This window comes from Pristiophorus japonicus, chromosome 1 (assembly GCF_044704955.1).
Source record: "Pristiophorus japonicus isolate sPriJap1 chromosome 1, sPriJap1.hap1, whole genome shotgun sequence".
NCBI classification, from domain to species: Eukaryota; Metazoa; Chordata; class Chondrichthyes; family Pristiophoridae; genus Pristiophorus; species Pristiophorus japonicus.
Window position 1 is genome coordinate 62546701 of NC_091977.1, and position 22092 is coordinate 62568792.

At 43.8% G+C, this 22092-nt stretch overlaps 1 protein-coding gene across 3 annotated transcripts in view; it reads right to left on the reverse strand.

The window, feature by feature from the left end:
• Nucleotides 1-22092, reverse strand: part of tnksa (tankyrase, TRF1-interacting ankyrin-related ADP-ribose polymerase a) — a 196269-nt gene that overhangs the window by 96368 nt on the left and 77809 nt on the right. For 2 of the 3 annotated variants that reach the window (XR_011593293.1, XM_070880222.1), the window contains exons 4-6: nucleotides 11934-11970; nucleotides 4391-4466; nucleotides 1243-1290 (exon numbers count right to left, since the gene is read on the reverse strand). Coding sequence is in view for 2 of the 3 variants with exons in the window: in XM_070880222.1 (XP_070736323.1) it covers nucleotides 1243-1290; nucleotides 4391-4466; nucleotides 11934-11970 (161 nt within the window). In the remaining variant the exon portion in view is untranslated. The remainder of the gene's footprint in view (nucleotides 1-1242; nucleotides 1291-4390; nucleotides 4467-11933; nucleotides 11971-22092) is intronic. The other variant, XM_070880229.1, reaches the window with a different exon arrangement.

Sequence of the window (22092 nt, forward strand, 5' to 3'; positions counted from 1 at the left end):
CAGCATTAGCAATCTATCAGCAGCATTACCCCCTCATGTCCAAACTCCAACAAGAAATGATTTCACAAAGGCCCAATTTATTCAGTCTACAACCTTGCCATGAAACCAGTGAAAGGAGAGAAATTTATATCCTTTTGGTAGCTGTATATATATTTTTCATTTTTTCGTCTTCACGCTGATCTTCTCCCAGAAAAATGGTGAGAGCGCCATGAATTTGAGCCTTCACCATCCAGCAGGATGCACAAAAAACATAAGAATGGAATTTTCTCTCCCTTCCAATTTTTATCTGGAATCCACCTAGTGACTCAGGGGGAACGGTTGACATTTGGCCATGTCCACAAAGCATCAGTCATGCTTAAGATTTCATGTCAAGATGTCTGAATGGCATTCCAACATTACATCAACTGACTGCAGGTAATAAGTGTGTCTATCTTAAAACCTTTTTGTGAGGGGAGATTTATAGTCTGAAAATGAGGTGCATTATGTAACTTTTTTAGAATTTGAGTGTTTTATATCATTTTACAAGCATTTGCTGAAGAATTGCTATCTAATTACATGGGTTTCCTTAGCTCCAACTACTATGTAAGGTTTTCTCTAAGTTTATAGAAAAACCAACAATGAAATTTCGCCAAATGTCTATTGAGCATTTTCACCAGTTTGACCTGTCGTGAACACAGACCTGAAAACTGTAGGTGCACTGCCCGTTATTTGCTGTCCATTGAAATCAATGGATTAAAAAAAACATTGGTAGCAGAGCCACATTTTTATGACCCACACTCGCAGAGTGCCAGGACTCAGAAAATCTATAAACTTTTATTAAAATCATAGCTATCTCAGCTTTGGTCACAAGTATCTTGAAACCCAATATTTTGCATATTACAGACTACATATATTTTAGCCAGCAAATCATGCTACTTCAACAAGATATCAGCAACATAATCGTAAATAAAGTAGTATCCTGATCCACACACAAGTTGGTATTCATTTCCAAAATGCACTAAGTCGAGCATTTTTGTCAGAAACCATGGAGGTGAAATTAGGAAAGAGGGAGGGGAAACAAAAGGGAGCGAATACATGGGCTGGCAACACTACAAGCTGCAATAGATAAACTGTACATATAATCAGCCATTTACTTATATATCCCACATCCATTAAATTATGGATATAAAATTTTTGAACAAGTCACAGACCGTAGATTTGACACTGCAGTATCAGTAAATAACCAGTGCATAAGAAGTGTACCATATTTCCATTTCTACATCGTAGACTGATGGGGTGAGGTTCTGCAGTCTGCAATGTCAAAAATGAAAAAAAAATTCTTATTTAGTAAAAGTAATCACTATATACCAGTCTGATCTTAGGTTTGCGCAAAAACATTAATGATAGTAAACTATGTATAACATTCTTAACACTCAAGAAGTTCATTAGGAAAACATTGTTATTTGTGTTATTGCGGCCAATCTGTGTAACCTAAGTCATGCAAATAGTCTGCGAGGACACAAGTGCAAACCTTAACATAAAATATTAACTTTACTTTATACCACATTTGACACAGAAACCTGAACACTATCCATCAAAAACAAAAAGCAATAGTGCAAAAGCTGTCTGATTTGCTTTTCTACTGCTTACTGTATTAATTTTCAACGTATAATTTATGAACTATTTCTCCAATCTTTGCTGAAAACTTCTCCACTTCAATTTTTTCTCTTCCCTCGATATAACTACAATATTGTTCCCTAAGAATTGTACGGCAAATGCAGCAGGCACTTATCACATGAAATGAGTAAGTCAGACAAGCTAGCCAGCTGACCAATAGTTGTATGAGAACATAGAAACAAATTCTGATTTGATAGAATGATCAACTTTCTGTAGTTAGCAAATCTCAATTTTGCAACAAAATTAGCATGGAATATTCAAGTACTTTAAATATCAGTGAAAGAAACACGGTTAAAGTAATGAGGGTTTATGCTAACAAAATACTTCTCATGCATCATGTGCAAAAATAGTTCAGGTTTTGTTGCCAGCAGAGATTTTTGGATTAGTTTTTGAAATGCTTATATGAAAAGATGTTACTAGTCAGGTTGGCAACATAAACTTACTTAATAAATTTAGTGCATGCCACCGATTTGAGGGGAGCCATTGGATTTTCAAAAAGGATCCTCAACTGCATTTCTGATGATTTTATCTCTGTCTTCCTAGCTCATACTTCACTTCATCAGGTAAAAACATTGGGCCATGGATTTCACGGCTAATGCCAATGCGACTTTATGGAAAACAGGGCTCAGAGACAGATGGACTAAGTAGACCTGAAGATTACTCTTCTTCATCTCCTTCTGCCACAGATGGAAACCACTTCTACTGAAATGCACTCCATCTAGTCAGGCTTTCCACTCTGCGATAGATATGCCAATATACTAAACAAATGAAGAACATTCAAATCAACCCGAGCTCTCCCCAAGGACAGTAATAACAAGGTCAAAAACAGACCATGTGCATGACTGGAGCAACGCATTTTCCAAAAGTAAGTGGCTTATGAATTGTAACAAGTTTAATATTGGTATAACACAGGGGTGTCAAACATACAGCCCGCAGTGTGCTATATACTTAGGGTTGCTAAATCTCTTGGACACTACTTCTCACAGCCGAGGAGAGCCGCGCCTTTTTCATTTGGGTCGCAGCAGGGCCCCCATCCTCCATGAGACATCATCCTCCGCCGGCACAGAGAGCCGGCAGCTGTTCAGGGATGACCAGAAACAGGACTAGCTAATGGAAGAGAGAGCGACAAAGTGTGGAGAGGTGTGGGGCTGGGAGAGGGTGAACAGAGACTGGGGAGTGGGAGGGGAGTGCAGGAGATTGGAATTTGAAAGGGGTGCAGGGAGGTTGGGACTCAGGCAGGAAGAGAGAGAATGTCAGTGGATTGCGGTTGGGGACAGGGTCTTGGAAGAGAGGGAGTCTAGGGAATGGGGGCCGTGAGATTGTGGAGGGTTGAGGAGAGGACTAGGGAATGGGGTGGGGTAGGCTTGGGGCACAGCATTTTCTGCAGAGCCCGGAACAGCAATTGCAACATGGTGAGTGGGGAAGGCGCTGAGTGGGGGAGGCGGCAAGCCAGGGAGGCGCTGAGTAAAGGAGCAGCCAGTAAAGGGGTGAATGAAACCTGGGGATCTTACTGTGAAATAGTGAAAGATTGTTTTCACTGGTGGGCAAATGGAGAACAGAGGATAGAGACTGAGGATTCTCACTGCACATAGGGAGCTGCTGCCCTGATTTTACATTGCAAGCTCCAATACATGGAGGAGTGATACAAGAAGACTGAGAATGGACTGGCAGCGGCCCACTCCTGCAAACTCCATAGAAGGGGAAGTAAAAATAGATTCCCTACCATTTCTTCAGCGGCCTTGCAGTAGTCATTTAAGGACTATTGTTTAGACCGCTGTAGAATTTGAAAAACTAGTTGGAGATTGCACAACACATACTCCACCTAGTGTTTCATGTATTTTATAGAAGGGTCCTGAAACAGGCGTTGGACCCTGCTTTGCATATTTAAATTGATCCAATGCTGATTTCAGACAGCTGACAGGGATGCTTAGAAACAGTGAGGACCAATATGGTGGCAGTCATGCAGCTAGCGCAGATTAGGTCCAGGTCCTCATGCCCAAAAATTGGTACACATTGTGTCTGTTTTTGGGGTGTAAAATGGGCAACATGTATAACAATTTGTACTCCAGTGTGTCCAAATAGCTTTTGCTGAATGGGGCCCATGCCGAATGCCAGGATGTCGGATTAGGCCCACCATATATGTTGTGTTTGACACCCCTGGTCTAATACAAGATTTAAATGTACTACCAGCAGAAAAACAAAAATATCACTATCAGTGTTGTCACTAGGCTATTTAATACATTTGATACTGCTACATTATAGGAAAATTCATCAGATTTAAGCCAATACATTTTAAATATTGCACAATGCACGTCTGGAGATCCTCTTGATTCAACACCTCAAATTGCGCCCACCACTGCCACTATCGGCGAAAGGCCTACAAGCACCAGTATTTCACTTGTTTATACACCACAAGATGCTCTCTCCAAGCAAACTGCAGCTTGTTTTCCCACAGTTCAAGTGAACATAATACTTGCATGCTTCAGTGAAATCCTAGTGACAACACAAACTTTAATTTAAATATCCCACCTTCCATGTGTCTGTGTGGGGGGTGGTGGATGACTATAAACATCTGAAGTAATTTGACAATTTACTAGTACATGCTGTTACAGGTCTGAACACAAATTAAATAGACCCAACATCTTTCCAGTCAACCAAGGTTTGGCTCTTTGCTTTGTTCTTGTACACCTCCGCTTTAGGTAATTAAAGTGGAAAACCATGTACATATTCTTACCTTTCTTCCATCACTGGCATGACAGTTTACATTTAACGGAGTAAGTAATGCCATGAGCTTCTCTTCATTACCGCTCCTGCAAAGGAAAACATTTACATTTAGTGAAGAAAATTAGAATGCATCTATTAGAATGCATCAGTGATTCAGCAACTAAATAAATTATGTTTTGAACAATGAAAGATCTTACAAATAAAGGCAGTGAAAAGGGAATTAAATTTATACGTTTCTCTCTGAACCTGGTCCTTGCCTTATGGGAAAAAGAAGTTATTCATCAAATTTGGAATTTGTGAATTCATTTTAAAACAATGTACATGAAGTTACACAACACAAATATAAGTGGAATGTGAAAAACATCTGAAACAGTGACCACCAACTGTGCCTTGATGTGCACCTGTTTTCCAACCTGGCTCCACAAGAGCCTCCATGTTAATTATTGTTGCTCATTCCTGCTTTTGCAGCAATAGTATTAAGTGTGCCCCTGGGGGATAGCCTTACCTGCAATTTGATCTTGTAGATGGTACACACTGCAGCCATGGTGCACTGGTGGTGGAGAGAGTGAATGTTTAAGGTGGTGGATGGGGTGCCAATCAAGCAGGCTGCTTTGTCCTGGATGATGTCGAGCTTCTAGAGTGTTGTTGGAGCTGCTCTCATCCAGGCAAGGTGAAGAGTATTCCATCACACTCCTGACTTGTGCCTTATAGATGGTGGACAGGCTTTGAAGAGTCAGCAGGTGAAACACTCGCTGCAGAATACCCAGCCTCTGATCTGCACTTTTTGCCAGAGTATATGTGGCTGGTCCAGTTAAGTTTTTGGTCAATGGTGACCCCCCCCCCCCCCCAACCCCCACCCCCAGGATGTTGATGGTGGAGGATCCAGCAATGGCAACGCCATTGAATGTCAAAGGGGCAGTGGTTAGACCCTCGCTTATTGGAGATAGTCATTACCTGGCACTTCTATGCTTTGAATGTGACTTGTCTGAATGTCATCCAGGTCTTACTGCATGCGGGCATGGACTGCTTTATTATCTGAGGAGTTGTTAATGGAAATGAACACTGTAATCATCAAGGAACATCCCCACTTCTGACCTTATGAGGAGGGAAGGTCATTGACGAAGCAGTTTAAGATGGTTGGCCTCCAACAACCAAAACCATCTTCCTTTGTGCTACATATGACTCCAGCCAGTGGAGAGTTCACCCCCATTCCCATTGACTTCAATTTAACTAGGGTTCCTTAATGCCACACTCGGTCAAATGCTGCCTTGATGTCAAGAACGTCTCTCACCTCACCACTGAAATTCAGCTCATTTGTCCACATTTGGACCAAGGCTGTAATGAGGTCTGGAGCCAAGTGGTCCTGGCAGAACCCAAACTGAGCATCATTGAGCAGGTTATTGTTGAGTAAGTGCTGCTTGATAGCACTGTCAAAGACACCTTTCATCACTTTGCTGATGATGGGGAGTAGACCGATGGCGCGGTAACTGGCCAGATTGGATTTGTCCTGTTTTTTGTGGACAGGACATACCTGGGCAGTTTTCCACATTGTCGAGTAGATGCCAGTGTTGTAGCTGTACTGGAACAGCTTGGCTAGAGACGCAGCTAGTTCTGGAGCACAAGTCTTCAGCACGACAGCCAGGATGTTGTTGGGGCCCATAGCCTTTGCTGTATCCAGTGCGCTCAGCTGTTTTTTGATATCATGTGGAGTGAATCAAATTGGATGAAGATCAATATGATGGTGGGGACCTCAGGAGGAGCCAGAGATGGATCACCCACTCATCATTCATGCTGAAGATCGCTGCAAACACTTCAGCCTTGTCTTTTGCACTCACGTGCTGGACTCCGCCATCATTGAGGATGGGATGTTCATGGAGCATAAGAACATAAGAAATAGGAGCAGGAGTAGGCCATTTGGCTCCTCGAGCCTGCTCCACCATTCAATAAGATCATGGCTGATCTGATCTTGGGCTCAGCTCCACTTCCCTGCCCGCTCCCCATACCCTTCACTCCCTTATCGCTCAAATATCTGTCTATCTCCACCTTAAATATATTCAATGACCCAGCCTCCACAGTTCTCTGGGGCAGAGAATTCCACAGATTTACAACCCTCAGAAGAAATTCATCCTCATCTCAAGTTTTAGAGATGACCCCTTATTCTGAAACTATGTCCCCCTAGTTCTAGATTCCCCCACAAGGGGAAACATCCTCTCTGCATCTACCTTGTCGAGCCCCCTCATTATCTTATATGTTTCAATAAGATCACCTCTCATTCTTCTAAACTCCAATGAGTATAGGCACAACCTACTCAAACTTTCTTCACAAGTCAACCCCTTCATCTCTAGAATCAACTTGGTGAACTTTCTCTGAACTTTCTCCAATGCAAGTATATCTCTCCTTAAATAAGGAGACCAAAATTGTACACAGTACTCTAGTTGTGGCCTCACCAATACCCTGTACAGTTGTAGCAGGACTTCTCTGCTGATATACTCTATCCCCCTTGCAATAAAGACCAACATTCCATTTGCCTTCCTAATTACTTGCTGTACCTGCATACTAACTTTTTGTGTTACATGCACAAGGACCCCCAGGTCCCTCTGTACTACAGCATTTTGTAATTTCTCTCTATTTAAATAATAATTAGCTTTTTTATTTTTCCTGGTGAAGTGGATAACCTCACACTTTCCCATATTATACTCCATCTGCCAAGTGTTTGCCCACTCACTTAGCCTGTCTATATCCCTTTACAAATTTTTTGTGTGTCCTCCTCACAACTTCCTTTCCCACCCATCTTTGTAACATAAGCAAACTTGGCTACATTACACTCGGTCCCATCATCCAAGTCATTAATATAGATTGTGAATAGTTGAGGACCTAGCACCGATCCCTGTGGCACCCCACTAGTTACTGTTTGCCAACCGGAAAATGACCCATTTATCCCGACTCTCTGTTTTCTGTTAGTTAGCCAATCCTCTATCCATGCTAATATATTACCCCAACCTTGTGAACTTTTATCTTGTGCAGTAACATTTTATGTGGCACCTTATCGAATGCCTTCTGGAAATCCAGATATACCAGATCCACTGGTTCCTCCTTCTCCACCCTGCTCATTACATCCTCAAAGAACTCCAGAAAATTTGACAAACATGATTTTCCTTTCATAAAACCATACTGACTCTGCTTGACTGTATTATGCTTTTCCAAATGTCCTGCTACTGCTTCCTTAATAATGGACTCCAGCATTGTCCCAATGACAGATGTTAGGCTAACCGGACTATAGTTTCCTGCTTTCTGTCTGCCTCCTTTTTTAAATAGGGGCATTACATTCTGCTGGGACCTCTCCAGAATCCAGGGAATTTTGGTAGATTACATCCACTATCTCTGCAGCCATTTCTTTTAAGACTCTAGGATGCAAGCCATCAGGTCTAGGAGACTTGTGCACTTTAGTCCCATTATTTTACTGAGTACTTTTTCTTTATTGATAGTGATTGTTTTAAGTTCCTCCCTCCCGATAGCCCCTGATTATCCATTATTGGGATGTTTTTAGTGTCTTCTACCGTGAAGACCGATAGAAAATATTTGTTCAAAGTCTCTGCCATTTCCCTGTTCCCCATGATTAATTCCCCAGTTTCATCCTTTAAGGGGCCAACATTTACTTTAGCTACTCTCTTCCTTTTTATATACCTGTAGAAACTCTTATTAGCAGTTTTTATATTTTTTGCTAGTTTACTTTCATAATCTATCTTCCCTGTCCTGATGCAAAGATGGGTGGGAAAGCAAATTGTGAGGAAGACACAAAAAATCTACAAAGGGATATAGACAGACTAAGTGAGTGGGCAAAAATTTGGCAGATGGAGTATAATGTGGGAAAATGTGAGGTTATCCACTTTGGCAGAAAAAAATAGAAAAGCAAATTATAGTTTAAATGGAGAAAAATTCCAACGTGCTACAGTACAGAGGGACCTCTGGGTACTTCTGCATGAAACACAAAAAGTTAGTCTGCAAGTACAACAAGTAATCAGGAGGGCAAATGGAATGTTGGCCTTTATTGCAAGGGGGATGGAGTATAAAAGCAGAGTAGTCCTGCTACAACTGTACAGAGTATTGGTGAGGCCTCACCTAGAGTACTGCGTACAGTTTTAGTCTCCGCATTTAAGGATATACTTGCATTTGAGGCTGTTCAGAGATTTCACTTGGTTGATTCCAGAGATGAGGGGGTTAACTTATGAAGATAGGTTCAGTAGGTTGGGCCTATACTCATTGGAGTTCAGAAGAATGAGAGGAGATCTTATCGAAACATAAAAGATAATGAGGGGGCTCGACAAGGTGGATGCAGAGAGGATATTTCCACTCATAAGGGAAACTAAGACTAGAGGGCATAGTCTCAGAATAAGGGGCCGCCCATTTAAAACTGAAATGAGGAGAAATTTCTTCTCTCAGAGGGTTGTAAATCTATGGAATTCTCTGCCCCAGAGAGCTGTGGAGACGGGGTCATTGAATATATTTAAGGCGGAGCTAGACAGATTTTTAAGTGATAAGGGTATAAAGGGTTATGGGGAGTGGGCAGAGAAGTGGAGCTGAGTCCATGATCAGCTCAGCCATGATCTCATTAAATGGTGAAACAGGCACGAGGGGCCAAATGGCCTACTCCTGCTCTTATGTTCTTATGTTAACAGCAAAATGGAGAAAGCAATACTTCATGGACAATCAGGAAGGACTGCATGAACAAAATATGTGATTCAATAAAGTATTAACTTTGTCATTGCTTTAAAAAAAATAAAAGCATATTTCAGTAATGCCGAATAACATTTATTTTTGAAGCTGGTTGTTTGGGTTAGAGAGATGGCGAGTGTGGAGAACAGGAAAGGGGGTAAAGGTAGGAGAGAGGAAGGGGCAATGGTCGGGCATAAGAAAGGGATGGGGCAATGCATGTCATGAGAGTGTTTAAGGTTAGTGTGTGGAGGCAAGAATGGCTGTATCTTTGAATTTATTTAAGATAGGCAGATTTTTGAATGATAAGGGAGTTTGGCTGCAGGTCCGGTCTGGCAGTTATGTCATTCATGACTCGGCCAGCTCGGTCAGCAGTGGTGCTACCAAGCTACTCTTGGTGATGGACATTGAAGTCCGCCACCCGGAGTACATTCTGTTCCCTTTGCTACCCTCAGTGCTTCTTCCAAATGGTCTTCAACATGGAGGTGGACTGATTCATCAGCAGAGGGAGGACGGTAGGTGGTAATCAGCAGGAGGTTTCCTTGCTCATGCTTGACCTGAAGCCATGAGGACTCCCAGGGCCATTCTCTCCTGACTGCAGACCACTGGATAAATCAGACTGTTCGCATCCTCGGCATCCTATATGATCCGGAGATAAGCTTCCGACCACATAACCACTCCATCACCAAGACCACCTCTTCCACCTCTATATCACCCACCTCCCCACGCCCTCCTCAGCCCAGCTGTTGCTGAAACCTTCATCTGTGCCTTTGTTACCTCCAGACTCAATAATTCTAATGCTCTCTTTGATAGCCTCCTACTTTCCACTCTCTCTAAACTTGAACTGGTTCAAAGCTCTACTGCCTATATCCTAACTCGGACCAAGTTCATTCACCCATCACCCTTGTGGTTGCTGCCCTATATTGGCACAAGATTGAGCAACACATGGATGGTTCTATCACCACCTACTGTAGGCCCAGTTTGGCAGCTATGTCCTTCAGGACTCGCCCAGCTCAATAGTGGTGCTACTGAGTCACTCTTGGTGATAGATGCTGAATTCCTCTATCCAGAATGCCCTTGCACCAGTACTTCTTTCAAGTGGTTTTCAAAACGGAGTGTGTACCACTGTGCTGCCACCTCTGTTGAGTCAGTTCTGCCGGTGAGACTTGACAAACACAAGCATAGTGATGGAGGCATCTGGGACATTGTCTGAATGATTCTATGTCAGGCTGTTGTGGGACAGTTCTCCCAATTTCGGCACAAGTCCCCAGATGTTAGTGATGAGGACTTTACAGGGCTGACTGGGTGTGCCTTTGCCATGTCCGAGTCTGATGCCGAGGTCGATGTCGGGTAGTCCATCCGGTTTTATTCATCATATACTTTATCGTAGCAGCTTGATACAACTGAGTGACTTGCTAGGCCATTTCAGAGGGCAATGAAGAGTCAACCACACTGCTTTGGGTCTGGAGTCATATATAGGCCAGACCTGGTAAGGACAACAGGTTTCCTTCCCTAAAAGTGAGTAGTGAACCAGTTGTGTTTTTAATGACAATTGGTCATTTCATCGTCACCAATTCCAAATGTATTTAATTAAGTGAATTTAAATTCCCCAACTGCCATGGTGGGATTTGAACTCATGTCTCTGGATCATTGCTAATCCAGTAACATAACCACTATGCTACCGTGAATATTGTCCTATTCATCTTCTAAATGAGACGACAAATGGATTAATTCCTGCTGTTCGAGCCAAAATGGAGAACGCCTGTAAAAAGGACTTTTTTTGAAGCTCAGGTGGCTGACACACACAAAAAACCATCATCACGTTTAACAGTCTCCAACCCAGGATACTGAGAAATTTATATCCGTTTACCCATTATGGAGGGAAGTCGTACTCCCCATAGTGATAAGTCCAGCAAGCTTAGGTACAGCTTGGCAAAACCAAGGCTGAGGGGTCTCAAGTCTGTGTACATGTACTGCTGGAGTTTCACCAGCTAAATCTGTGCAGTTTACAGGAGTAGATCATTGGTAAGATACCTGCTGTTTCTGCAGATAGGACTATATCCATTAGGATTTTTAAAAAATCTGGAGCCGAGTGGGAATAATCACACTTCCCGTTGACACGTAGACCCCACCTCGTTCCATTAGTCAGTCAATCAACAACAGTGCTCTGGAGAACTGCAGAGCTGCCCACCTCAGCCACCAAAAAAGGAGGTAAAAAGCCTCAACTACTTCAGAAATGCTAGCTATCTCCTCAACGTATGCGACTCCAAGTAACAATTGGCTCAGTACCAAGTTTATGAAGGAAATAAAACAAGCCAGGGTTCTGGCATCTAATTGCTATCCAATTGTGATGCATGTGGAAAATGAGTGCTTTTTGGTGTGTCCCCCACCCCCCAGTTGAACATCCTACTAATACTCACTGTCAGGACTTAATATATGGGAGAGCTGCTAACAGGCAATCAAGCACCTGTGGAACTGCACAAAGAGCCAAACCCTTCAGAAGGGAGAAAAGAACTGGTAGAAAAAAAAATATTCATAGAGTTGCATCTCAAAGGAAACAGCTCTACATTAGGCCTCAGCTGTTCTATTAAAATATGTACGAGATGTGAAATTAATGAATAGAAAAGGAAGTAAACACTTCGGTTCATATGATCCCTCACAGAAAACATGCAGCTTATATAAACATTACATATTTTATTTAGATGTTTAAAAACTCAGGGAAGGGAAACCAGTTCCTCCAGTAGCATGACAACATCACATTTTATTCATTATATTTTACCAGTGAAACAAAGTAAAGCACATTTTGAGAGTCTTTACTGGCATATTGTGCAGATACCACTTACCTCGCTGCTTCAAGAAGTTCATCCTTCTTGTATTCACCTGCGTGATTACAAAAAATCATCATAATATTAGTGCTATAAACAGAAAAGATATATTCAAAGTCCACACCCTACTGGGTATTGAAGCAATGATGTTAAGAGCTGAAGGAAGAAGCATCACTACTGCCTTGGAGACTGGTTACAAATCATACGAAGCTCTTCAAGCAACCAATCACTCCACATTTACTGTCTTTAAATACAATTACTCTGATGACAGCGTTAAATATCAGGCTTCCCCATTTCACAGCCAACACCTGCTTTTGACTGCAAACATTTATGATTGCGCACACGGAATTATTTTCACCATTTACTGCATAAATTGTATGTGGCACGTTCCTTCTTTCAAGTAAATTCCTCCGACATACACCTCAGATTTACTCCAACATGTTAAGGCCAGCTACTCAAAAACACATCTGTTAATTTATAGTGCAGCCAAGGAAACAATGCCTTAATTTGCTAAGTCCTTAAGACTAGAAAATTGAAATTGCAAGCACAATGGAAAAAGGGCAACACATAAAATATGTGCTAAAATCTATACAGCAGTTTTCATGCTTATGCGATGAACTAAAAACACAGATTAAAATGGTGTCTAAGTCCTCTTGGGATAAACAGGCAGTTTTTTAAGACCACAGAGACACCAGCAGTAGCTCAACCAAGTGTGTGCTAGGTTACTAGAGAGACAGCAGCTCAGGCTGAAATAAAGACGAATGTTTCTATGGCAATAGAGGTACTTGGCACAATAATTCCTCTAAAGCTCGCTGAGTTTATTTTAGGAAACAGATATTCTCAGTTAGAACACCAATGGAAGGCAAGGTAATGCGTGCAGCACATTAGGAAAAGCAAGTTTTCATCCTCAATTCAAGCGACATCATTTCAGTTTTGTACTGGGTGCAATAAAAGGCTCATGAAATGGGGATGGATATCGATCACTGCGTAGCACGTGTGCTCACACGTTTACATACACTCACGCAGAGGCTGATTGCCGAGCAGACATGATGCTAGTTTCTTGACACAAAATACCAGAATTAAGATGGTAACCGTGGTAACAGTGGCTCAATTCTTTGAGCTTTGGTTTTGTCAAAAACTGTTATGGAAATTGTCTTGGGTGTAGAAGAAATATATTGAAGATAGATGTTTTTTTTAATTTAGTGAGCGAGTTTAAGGAAAGAAAAGCCAGGAAGATATGCTTTTAAATGGAACTGGCACAGATGCCAGTGCTACTATAACAAAATGATTCATTACATTGGAAGAATTTAACTGAATATGGAAAATCAAAAAATATTGATTGTTTAATGTGTAAAAGTATAGCACATTTCTTATGTTAGTGTTATCCTTTCTAGTTCAATCAGTTCTACTACCCTATAGTAACTTCATAAATTTGGTGTTTAATGTCATTCATATTCTGAACTCAACAGTGTCGAATAATCTAGATTTTAACACGTCCATTTTACTATCTGATTTTATGCCAAAGAAATTCAATGTTCAAATAACTACAATCTTAAAACAAGCAAACAATTTCTCTTCTGCGGCTTCTCGCATTTTAAGATCTTTCCAAAATAACCCCATGTAAAATAATATGGCAATATGACCAATTGTCTTCAACTATTGAGATTAAAGCTCTTTCCTCGTCTTGAACCAGTTAGTCAACCCGACAGCAGCCGGTGTCAACAGTCACCCACACAGATCAGAGGTGCAAAAGTAGCTACATTGCTCTGGTCCAATTGCACAAAGATGCCCTAAAATAATAGAAATCAGGCAATAGCAGCATGAACATTATAGCTGTTTTTGTGTCTATTGACCTCTCAAGTCTCGTCGCCGTGAGCATGCAGAAACCAAACGCAGACAGTGGAAGGAGCGTGCGGAAAACCAGACTACCCACCCATCCTTCCTTCAACCACTGTCTGTCAGACACTGTAATTCCCGTATTGGACTGTAGTCACTTGAGAACTCACTTTGAGTGGAAGAAAGTCTTCCTCGATTTCGAGGTACTGCCTATGATGATGATGACACACATTAACTGAATGCAATTAACTATTTTGTGAACTGCCTGAATAATTTGACATATGAACATGCAAAAATAGCAAGAAAAGATCAAGCCTATCAAAGCCCCGTAATCCAGTCAATGCTTCCCAACTCTTACAGCACTTGCTAACCCATTGACTCTCGTTACAGAGACAAAATAGCAGGGTAATAGTCTCTTTCAGAAATCCATTTATATGTTGCAAAAACAAAGTGGTCAAATGTTTTGTCATAATACTCCTGTGAAGCACCTTAGCTCGTTTTACTATGTTAAAGGCACGATATAAATACAAGTTGCTGTTATAATGCGAGATTTTAATTTTCAGATAGGGAGAAGCAGAACAGCTCAAGTAATAAAGGCAATGAATTTCAAGAATATATTCGTGACAGTTTTCTAGAATATGTTTTAGAACCAACAAAGGATTAGGCCATTCTGTATTTAATGATAACTAACAAACCAGAATTAGTTAATAATCTGATAGAAACATAGAAATCAGGTGCAGGAGCAGGCCATTTGGCCCTTCGAGCCTGCACCATCATTCAATATGATCATGGCTGATCATGCAACTTCAGTACCCCATTCCTGCTTTCTCTCCATACCCCTTGATCCCTTTAGCCATAAGGGCCACATCTAACTCTCTTTTCAATATATCTAACGAACTGGCCTCAACAACTTGCCGTGGTAGAGAATTCCACAGGTTCACAACTCTCTGAGTGAAGAAGTTTCTCCTCATCTCGGTCCTAAATGACTTACCCCTTATCCTTAGACTGTGACCCCTGGTTCTGGACTTCCCCAACATCGGGAACATTCTTCCTGCATTTAACCTGTCCAATCCCGTCAGAATTTCATGTTTCTATGAGATCCCCTCTCATTCTTCTAAATTCCAGTGAATATAAGCCTAGTCGATCCAGTCTTTCTTCATAGGTCAGTCCTGCCATCCCGGGAATCAGTCTGGTGAACCTTCGCTACACTACCTCAATAGCATGTCCTCCCTCAGATTAGGAGACCAAAACTGCACACAATACTCAAGGTGTGGTCTCACCAAGGCCCTGTACAACTGCGGTAAGACCTCCCTGCTCCTATACTCAAATCCCCTCACTATGGCCCCAAGTTTCCACATGATTTGCTCCTGATTTTTAGGAGCAACTGGTGTAGAACGGAGTATCTTAGAAATCGGAATTCTCGTCATTTAGTTTGCTCCAGTTCTAGTCAGTTAGAACAGTTTCACTTTGGAACAGAATTTTTTTTTCCAAGAGGGGGCGGCCACTTACGCCTGATTTCAAAGTTTCGTGAGTGAAAACTTACTCCAAACTAACTTAGAATGGAGTAAGTGAAGATTTTTGTACGCTCGAAAAACCTTGTCTACACTTTAGAAAATCAGGTGTAGGTTACAAATCAGGCGTCGGGAATGGTGGGGGAGGGGGGGGGGTGTTTAAAGGGAAGTTTACAAACATTAAACACTTCAGTTTTACAAATAAAGAGCCATCATCAATAATAAATGATAAATACATAAATAAATCAACCAATAAATCAATCCAAAAAGAATAAGAAATAATTTTTTTTTTTTTAAATCAATAAATAAAACATTTTCTACTTACCGACTGCAGCACCGGGAGCCCTCCAACAGTGTGCTGGGATGCCCCCCTCAGTGTGTCTCTGTCAGTGTCTCTATCTGTCATTCTCTGTTTGTTAGTGTCTGTGTTTCTGACAGCGAGGGGAGGGGGAGGAGGGGGGTAGAGGGAGAGAGGGGGGGAGCAGGGGGGGAGGGGGAAAGGGGGACAAGGGGGGAAGGGGGACAGGCGGGGAGAAAGGAGATGGGGGGGGGAGGAGAAAGGAGATGGGGGGGGAGGAGAAAGGAGATGGGGGGGAGGAGAAAGGAGATGGGGGGGGAGGAGAAAGGAGATGGGGGGGAGGAGAAAGGAGATGGGGGGGAGGAGAAAGGAGATGGGGGGGGAGGAGAAAGGAGATGGGGGGGGAGGAGAAAGGAGATGGGGGGGGAGGAGAAAGGAGATGGGGGGGGGGGAGGAGAAAGGAGATGGGGGGGGGGGAGGAGAAAGGAGATGGGGGGAGGAGAAGAAAGGAGATGGGGGGGAGGAGAAGAAAGGAGATGGGGGGGAGGAGAAAGGAGATGGGGGGGGAGGAGAAAGGAGATGGGGGGGGAGGAGAAAGGAGATGGGGAGGGAGGAGAAAGGAGATGGGGGGGGAGGAGAAAGGACATGGGCGGGGAGGAGAAAGGAGATGGGGGGGGAGGAGAAAGGAGATGGGGGGGGAGGAGAAAGGAGATGGGGGGGAGGAGAAAGGAGATGGGGGGGAGGAGAAAGGAGATGGGGGGGAGGAGAAAGGAGATGGGGGGGAGGAGAAAGGAGATGGGGGGGAGGAGAAAGGAGATGGGGGGGGGAGGAGAAAGGAGATGGGGGGGGGGAGGAGAAAGGAGATGGGGGGGGAGGAGAAAGGAGATGGGGGGGAGGAGAAAGGAGATGGGGGGGGGAGGAGAAAGGAGATGGGGGGGGAGGAGAAAGGAGATGGGGTGGAGGAGAAAGGAGATGGGGGGGGGGGAGGAGAAAGGAGATGGGGGGGGAGAAAGGAGATGGGGGGGGAGAAAGGAGATGGGGGGGGAGAAAGGAGATTGGGGGGGAGAAAGGAGATTGGGGGGGAGAAAGGAGATTGGGGGGGAGAAAGGAGATTGGGGGGGAGAAAGGAGATTGGGGGGGAGAAAGGAGATTGGGGGGGAGAAAGGAGATTGGGGGGAGAAAGGAGATTGGGGGGGAGAAAGGAGATTGGGGGGGAGAAAGGAGATTGGGGGGGAGAAAGGAGATTGGGGGGGAGAAAGGAGATTGGGGGGGAGAAAGGAGATTGGGGGGGAGAAAGGAGATTGGGGGGGAGGAAGGAGATTGGGGGGGAGGAAGGAGATTGGGGGGGAGGAAGGAGATTGGGGGGGGGGAGAAGGAGATTGGGGGCGGGAAGGAGATTGGGGGGGGGGGAAGGAGATTGGGGGGGGGGAAGGAGATTGGGGGGGGAAGGAGATTGGGGGGGGGAAGGAGATTGGGGGGGGGAAGGAGATTGGGGGGGGGGAAGGAGATTGGTGGGGGAGGAGATTGGGGGGGGAGGAGATTGGGGGGGGAGGAGATTGGGGGGGGGGGGAAAGGAGATGGGGGGGGGGGAAGGGAGATTGGGGGGGGGAGGAGATTGGGGGGGAAAGGAGATTGGGGGGGGGGGGGGGTGGGGGGGGAAGGAGAAGGGGGAGGGAGGCTGAACGGGCCGGGTACCAGATTTACAGGTGGCGTTGGGTCGAGTCGGGTCGGGAGGAAGCAGGAGCCGGCCATGGGAGGAGCTTTATTCACGCAGCCCCAATGAGGCCATTCGGCCAGGGCTAGGGGCTGCGTGCTTCGGGCCCCTCCCACACAGTTTCGGGCACCTGGAGCTACTGCACTTGCGTGCCCACTGTAGCGCGCATGTGCAGAGGTCCCACCACTGTTTTCGGCGCAGGGACTTGGCTCCGCCCCCTACAGCTCCTGCTGCGCTGCACCGAGGGCCAGAGGACCTGCAGGGAGGTGGAGAATCTGGAGGGTTTTTTTAGGCGCACTTTGTGGCGCGAAAAACAGGCGTCCAGGTCGGGACTGCGCCGTTCTAGGCGCGGCTCGAAACTTGGGCCCTATGAAGGCCAACATGCCATTTGCCTTCTTCACCGTCTGCTGTACCTGCATGCCAACTTTCAATGACTGATGTACCATGACACCCAGGTCTCATTGCACCTCCCCTTTTCCTAATCTGTCACCATTCAAATAATAATCTGCCTTCCTGTTTTTGCCACCAAAGTGGATAACCTCACACTTATCCACATTATACTGCATCAGCCATGCATTTGTCCATTCACCTAACCTGTTCAAGTCACCCTACATCCTCCTAGCAGCTCGCACTGCCACCCAGCTTAGTGTCATCTGCAAACTTGGAGATATTACATTCAATTCCTTCGTCTAAATCATTAATGTATATTGTAAATAGCTGAGATCCCAGCACTGAATCTTGCGGCACCCCACTAGCCACGGCCTGCCATTCTGAAAAGGACCCGTTTATTCGCACTCTTTGTTTCCTGTTTGCCAACCAGATCTCTACATTACCCCCAATACCATGTGCCTTAATTTTGCACATTAATCTTTTGTGTGGGACCTTGTCAAAAGCCTTTTGAAAGTCCAAATACACCACATCCATTGGTTCTCCCTTATCCACTCTACTCGTTACATCCTCAAAAAAAACTCGAAGATTTGTCAAGCATGATTTCCCTTTCATAAATCCATGCTGACTTGGACCGATCCTGTCACTGCTTTCCAAATGCGTTTCTATTACATCTTTAATAATTGATTCCAGCATTTTCCCTACCACCGATGTCAGGCTAATTCCGTTTTCTCACTCCCTCCTTTTTTAAAAAAAAGTGGGGTTACATTAGCTACCCTCCAATCCATAGGAACTTGAACCAGAGTCCATGGAATGTTGGAAAATGACCACCAATGCATCTACTATTTCTAGGGCAACTTCCTTAAGTACTCTGGGATGCAAACCATCAGGCCCTATGGATTTATCGGCCTTCAGTCCCTTCAATTTCCCTAACACCATTTCCTGACTAAAAAGGATTTCCCTTAGTTCCCCCTTCTCGCTAGACCCTCGTTCCCTATTATTTTCGGGAGATTATTCGTGTCTTCCTTAGTGAAGACAGAACCAAAGTATTTGTTCAATTGGTCTGCCATTTCCTTGTTCCCCATTATGAATTCACATGATTCTGACTGCAAGGGACCTACATTAGTCTTCACTAATCTTTTTCTCTTCACATATCTGTAGAAACTTTTGCAGTCAGTTTTTATGTTCCCTGCAAGCTTACTCATATTCTATTTTCCCCCTCCTAATTAAACCCTTCGTCCTCCTCTGCTGAATTCTAAATTTCTCCCAGTCATCAGGTTTGCTGCTTTTTCTGGCCAATTTATATGCCTCATCCTTGGATTTAACACTATCCTTAATTCCCTCGTTAGCCACGGTTGAGCCACCTTCACTTTTTTTATTCTTACGCCACACAGGGGTGTACAATTGTTGTAGTTCATCCATGTGATATTTAAATGTCTGCCATTGTCTATCCACCATCAACCCTTTAAGTATCATTCGCCAGTCTATCCTAACCAATTCACGTCTCATACCGTCGAAGTTTCCTTTCTTTAAGTTCAGGACCTCTGAATTAACTGTGTCACTCTCCATCTTAATGAAGAATTCTACCATATTATGGTCACTCTTCCCCAAGGGGCCCCGCACGACCAGATTGCTAATTAATCCTCTCTCGTTATACAAGACCCAGTCTAGGATGGCCTGCTCTCTAGTTGGATCCTCGACATATTGGTCTAGAAAACCATCCCTTATACACTCCAGGAAATCCTCCTCCACAGTATTGCTACCAGTTTGGTTAGCCACATCAATATGCAGTTAAAGTTACCCATGATAACTGCTGTACCCTTATTGCATGCGTCCCTAATTTCCTGTTTGATGCCATCCCCAACCTCCCTACTACTGTTTGGTGGTCTGTATACAACTCCCACTAACTTTTTCTGCCCTTTGGTGTTTCGCAGCTCTACCCATATAGATTCCACATCATCCACATTAATGTCCTTCCTTACCATTGCGTTAATCTCCTCTTTGACCAGTAACGATACCCCACCTCCTTTTCCTTCCTGCCTGTCTTTCCCGAATATTGAATACCCCTGGATGTTGGTTGCCTTGGAGCCATGTCTCCGTAATCCCAATTACATCATATCCGTTAACAGCTATCTGCGCAGTCAATTCATCCACCTTGTTACGAATGCTCCTCGCATTGAGACTCGGAGCCTTCAGGCTTGTTTTTTTTTTTAAGTCTTTGTCCTTTTAGAATTATGTTGTAATGCCCTTGATTTCTTTGCCCTCCACTCTTGCTGTTCTCCTTCCTCCCTTTTGCTTCTGCCCCCTTTTTACTTCCCTCTGTCTCTCTGCATAGATTCCCATACCCCTGTCTTTTTAGTTTAAACCCTCCCCAACAGCACTAGCAAACACTCCCCCTAGGACATCGGTTCCGGTCCTGCCCAGGTGCAGACCGTCCGGTTTGTACTGGTCCCACCTCCCCCAGAACCAGTTCTAATGTCCCAGGAATTTTAATCCCTCCACCTTGCACCATTCCTCAAGCCACATATTCATCTGAGCAATCCTGCAATTCCTACTCTGACTAGCACGTGGCACTTGATCACCTTGAAACCACGTCTCTGGAATGGATGCCATGCGTTGATTTTTTTTTTTTACTTCCCTCCCCTCACAGGTCTGTTTGCACTGCTCCCAGTTAGCTCCTTTATCTCCCCCTCCGATCTCGCGCTGTTTGAATCTCCCGGCTCTCGCTCCTTTATCTCCCCCTCCTATCTCGTGCTGTTTGAATCGCCCGGATGGTAAGGGAGCAGCTTGCAAAGAGTGACTGTAACGATTGAATCTGATAATAGATTTGAGAGAGAGAAGGGAGAGTCACAAACCAAGGTTTTAAATTTAAGGGGCACTTCAAAGGGATTAGAAATAAACAGACCACAGTAAACGAGGCTGAATTGTTAATGGCCGAACCTACAGACAAACAGTGGGAAGCACTGAAAGTATTTGCTACAATACAAAGCCATTATATATCCGACTTGTGTCGTCAAGCAACCATGGTCAACAAATGAGGCAAGAGACAGCATCAAGCTAAAAGAAAAGGCTTTCACAAAAGCAAAGACACAGGTTTAATCGGTGCTACCGAAGAAGCCTTGCAGTGCAACCTGTAGTCAGCACACAGCAGCCACAGTATATTGACGATGGAGCAGGTCGCTGTTCAGAATAGTGGATGAGGTGTTGATCAAGCAGACACAATTTGTTTGATGACACTCAATGCTTCCTTAAAATTTTTGTCTACGTTTTTTTTCCTCAGTAAAAGTTTCCAATAAGATTGTAAAGAAAATGTTCAAAATTACATATTTCATAATAGTGATTTAGTTTATCAACTGAATTATTTCATGTCTTTTAATACCATTATTCAAGTTTTTACTTAAATGTCTCAGCTTCTTTCAAAAGCCTGGATTTGATATTTTTGTCCAGATCGGTGACTCTTAGCTGAAAGCAAGTCCTGCAGCCTTCACATGAAACCAGGATTCATCACTAACATTGAAACAAGCTAAATGTTAGAATGTTTCACTGTCCAACAAAATTATTTTGTTATTTCTCAAAATTATTTGAAGAAAAGCAAATTTCAAAAGCTTTATTCAGGTAAAATTTATGGGCTGGATTTTCACCACTTTGCAACTGGGTTTTCACCGCGAGTTGACCATCCGTGGTGGGATCCTCGGGTACCTCTTTGCTGCGGCGCTTCCATGTACTGCTGGGGAAAGGTGCGTCAAAGCGCAACGACGCAGATTGTGTTTGCGTTACACTTGCAGCACTCTCCCGACCCTTACGCCACACCCAGAATGCCGACAGGGTCAAACCTGTCGGTGCAGCCCTGCCAAGCAGCGGTAAGTATGAAGACCTGCAAAAAAGTAAGTTAAAATTTTTATTTTTAAATTATTTTTCAGCGATTTAGTAGGTAAGGGTTTTTTGAATGTTTTGTGAATGCTTTTTGAATGTTTTTTGCAATTTTTTGTGTGTTTGTATTTCCCCCCTCCCAGGGCCTCTCTCACGCAGCACTACTGGCCCAGGACTAAAGTTGCTGAAACTCGCGGTATGCGGCGCGAATCCTCGTGCAACGCCGGTTTTACCGATGCATAAAGGCCCAAAGTTAAGCCTAAAAACAGGAGCGCAGCGAAAACGGTAATTTTGGTGTAAAATTACCATTTTTGCCGAAAACCAAAAATCTAGCCCTTAATGATTAAAATATAATGCATACACTCGAATGCATGAGTGGGAGACAGAGAAAGAGAAAAAACATGGCAGACTCTGTTGATCACACAACTATCGTAGCTTTAGTTGGCCTTTGAATGCTCTATGAACATGTGTGTACTAAGCTGTCAAAGATACAGCATCTTCCTCATCTTAATTTACACTCTCTTTCACCCTAAATTTGTGTACTCCGGTTAATGACCTTTC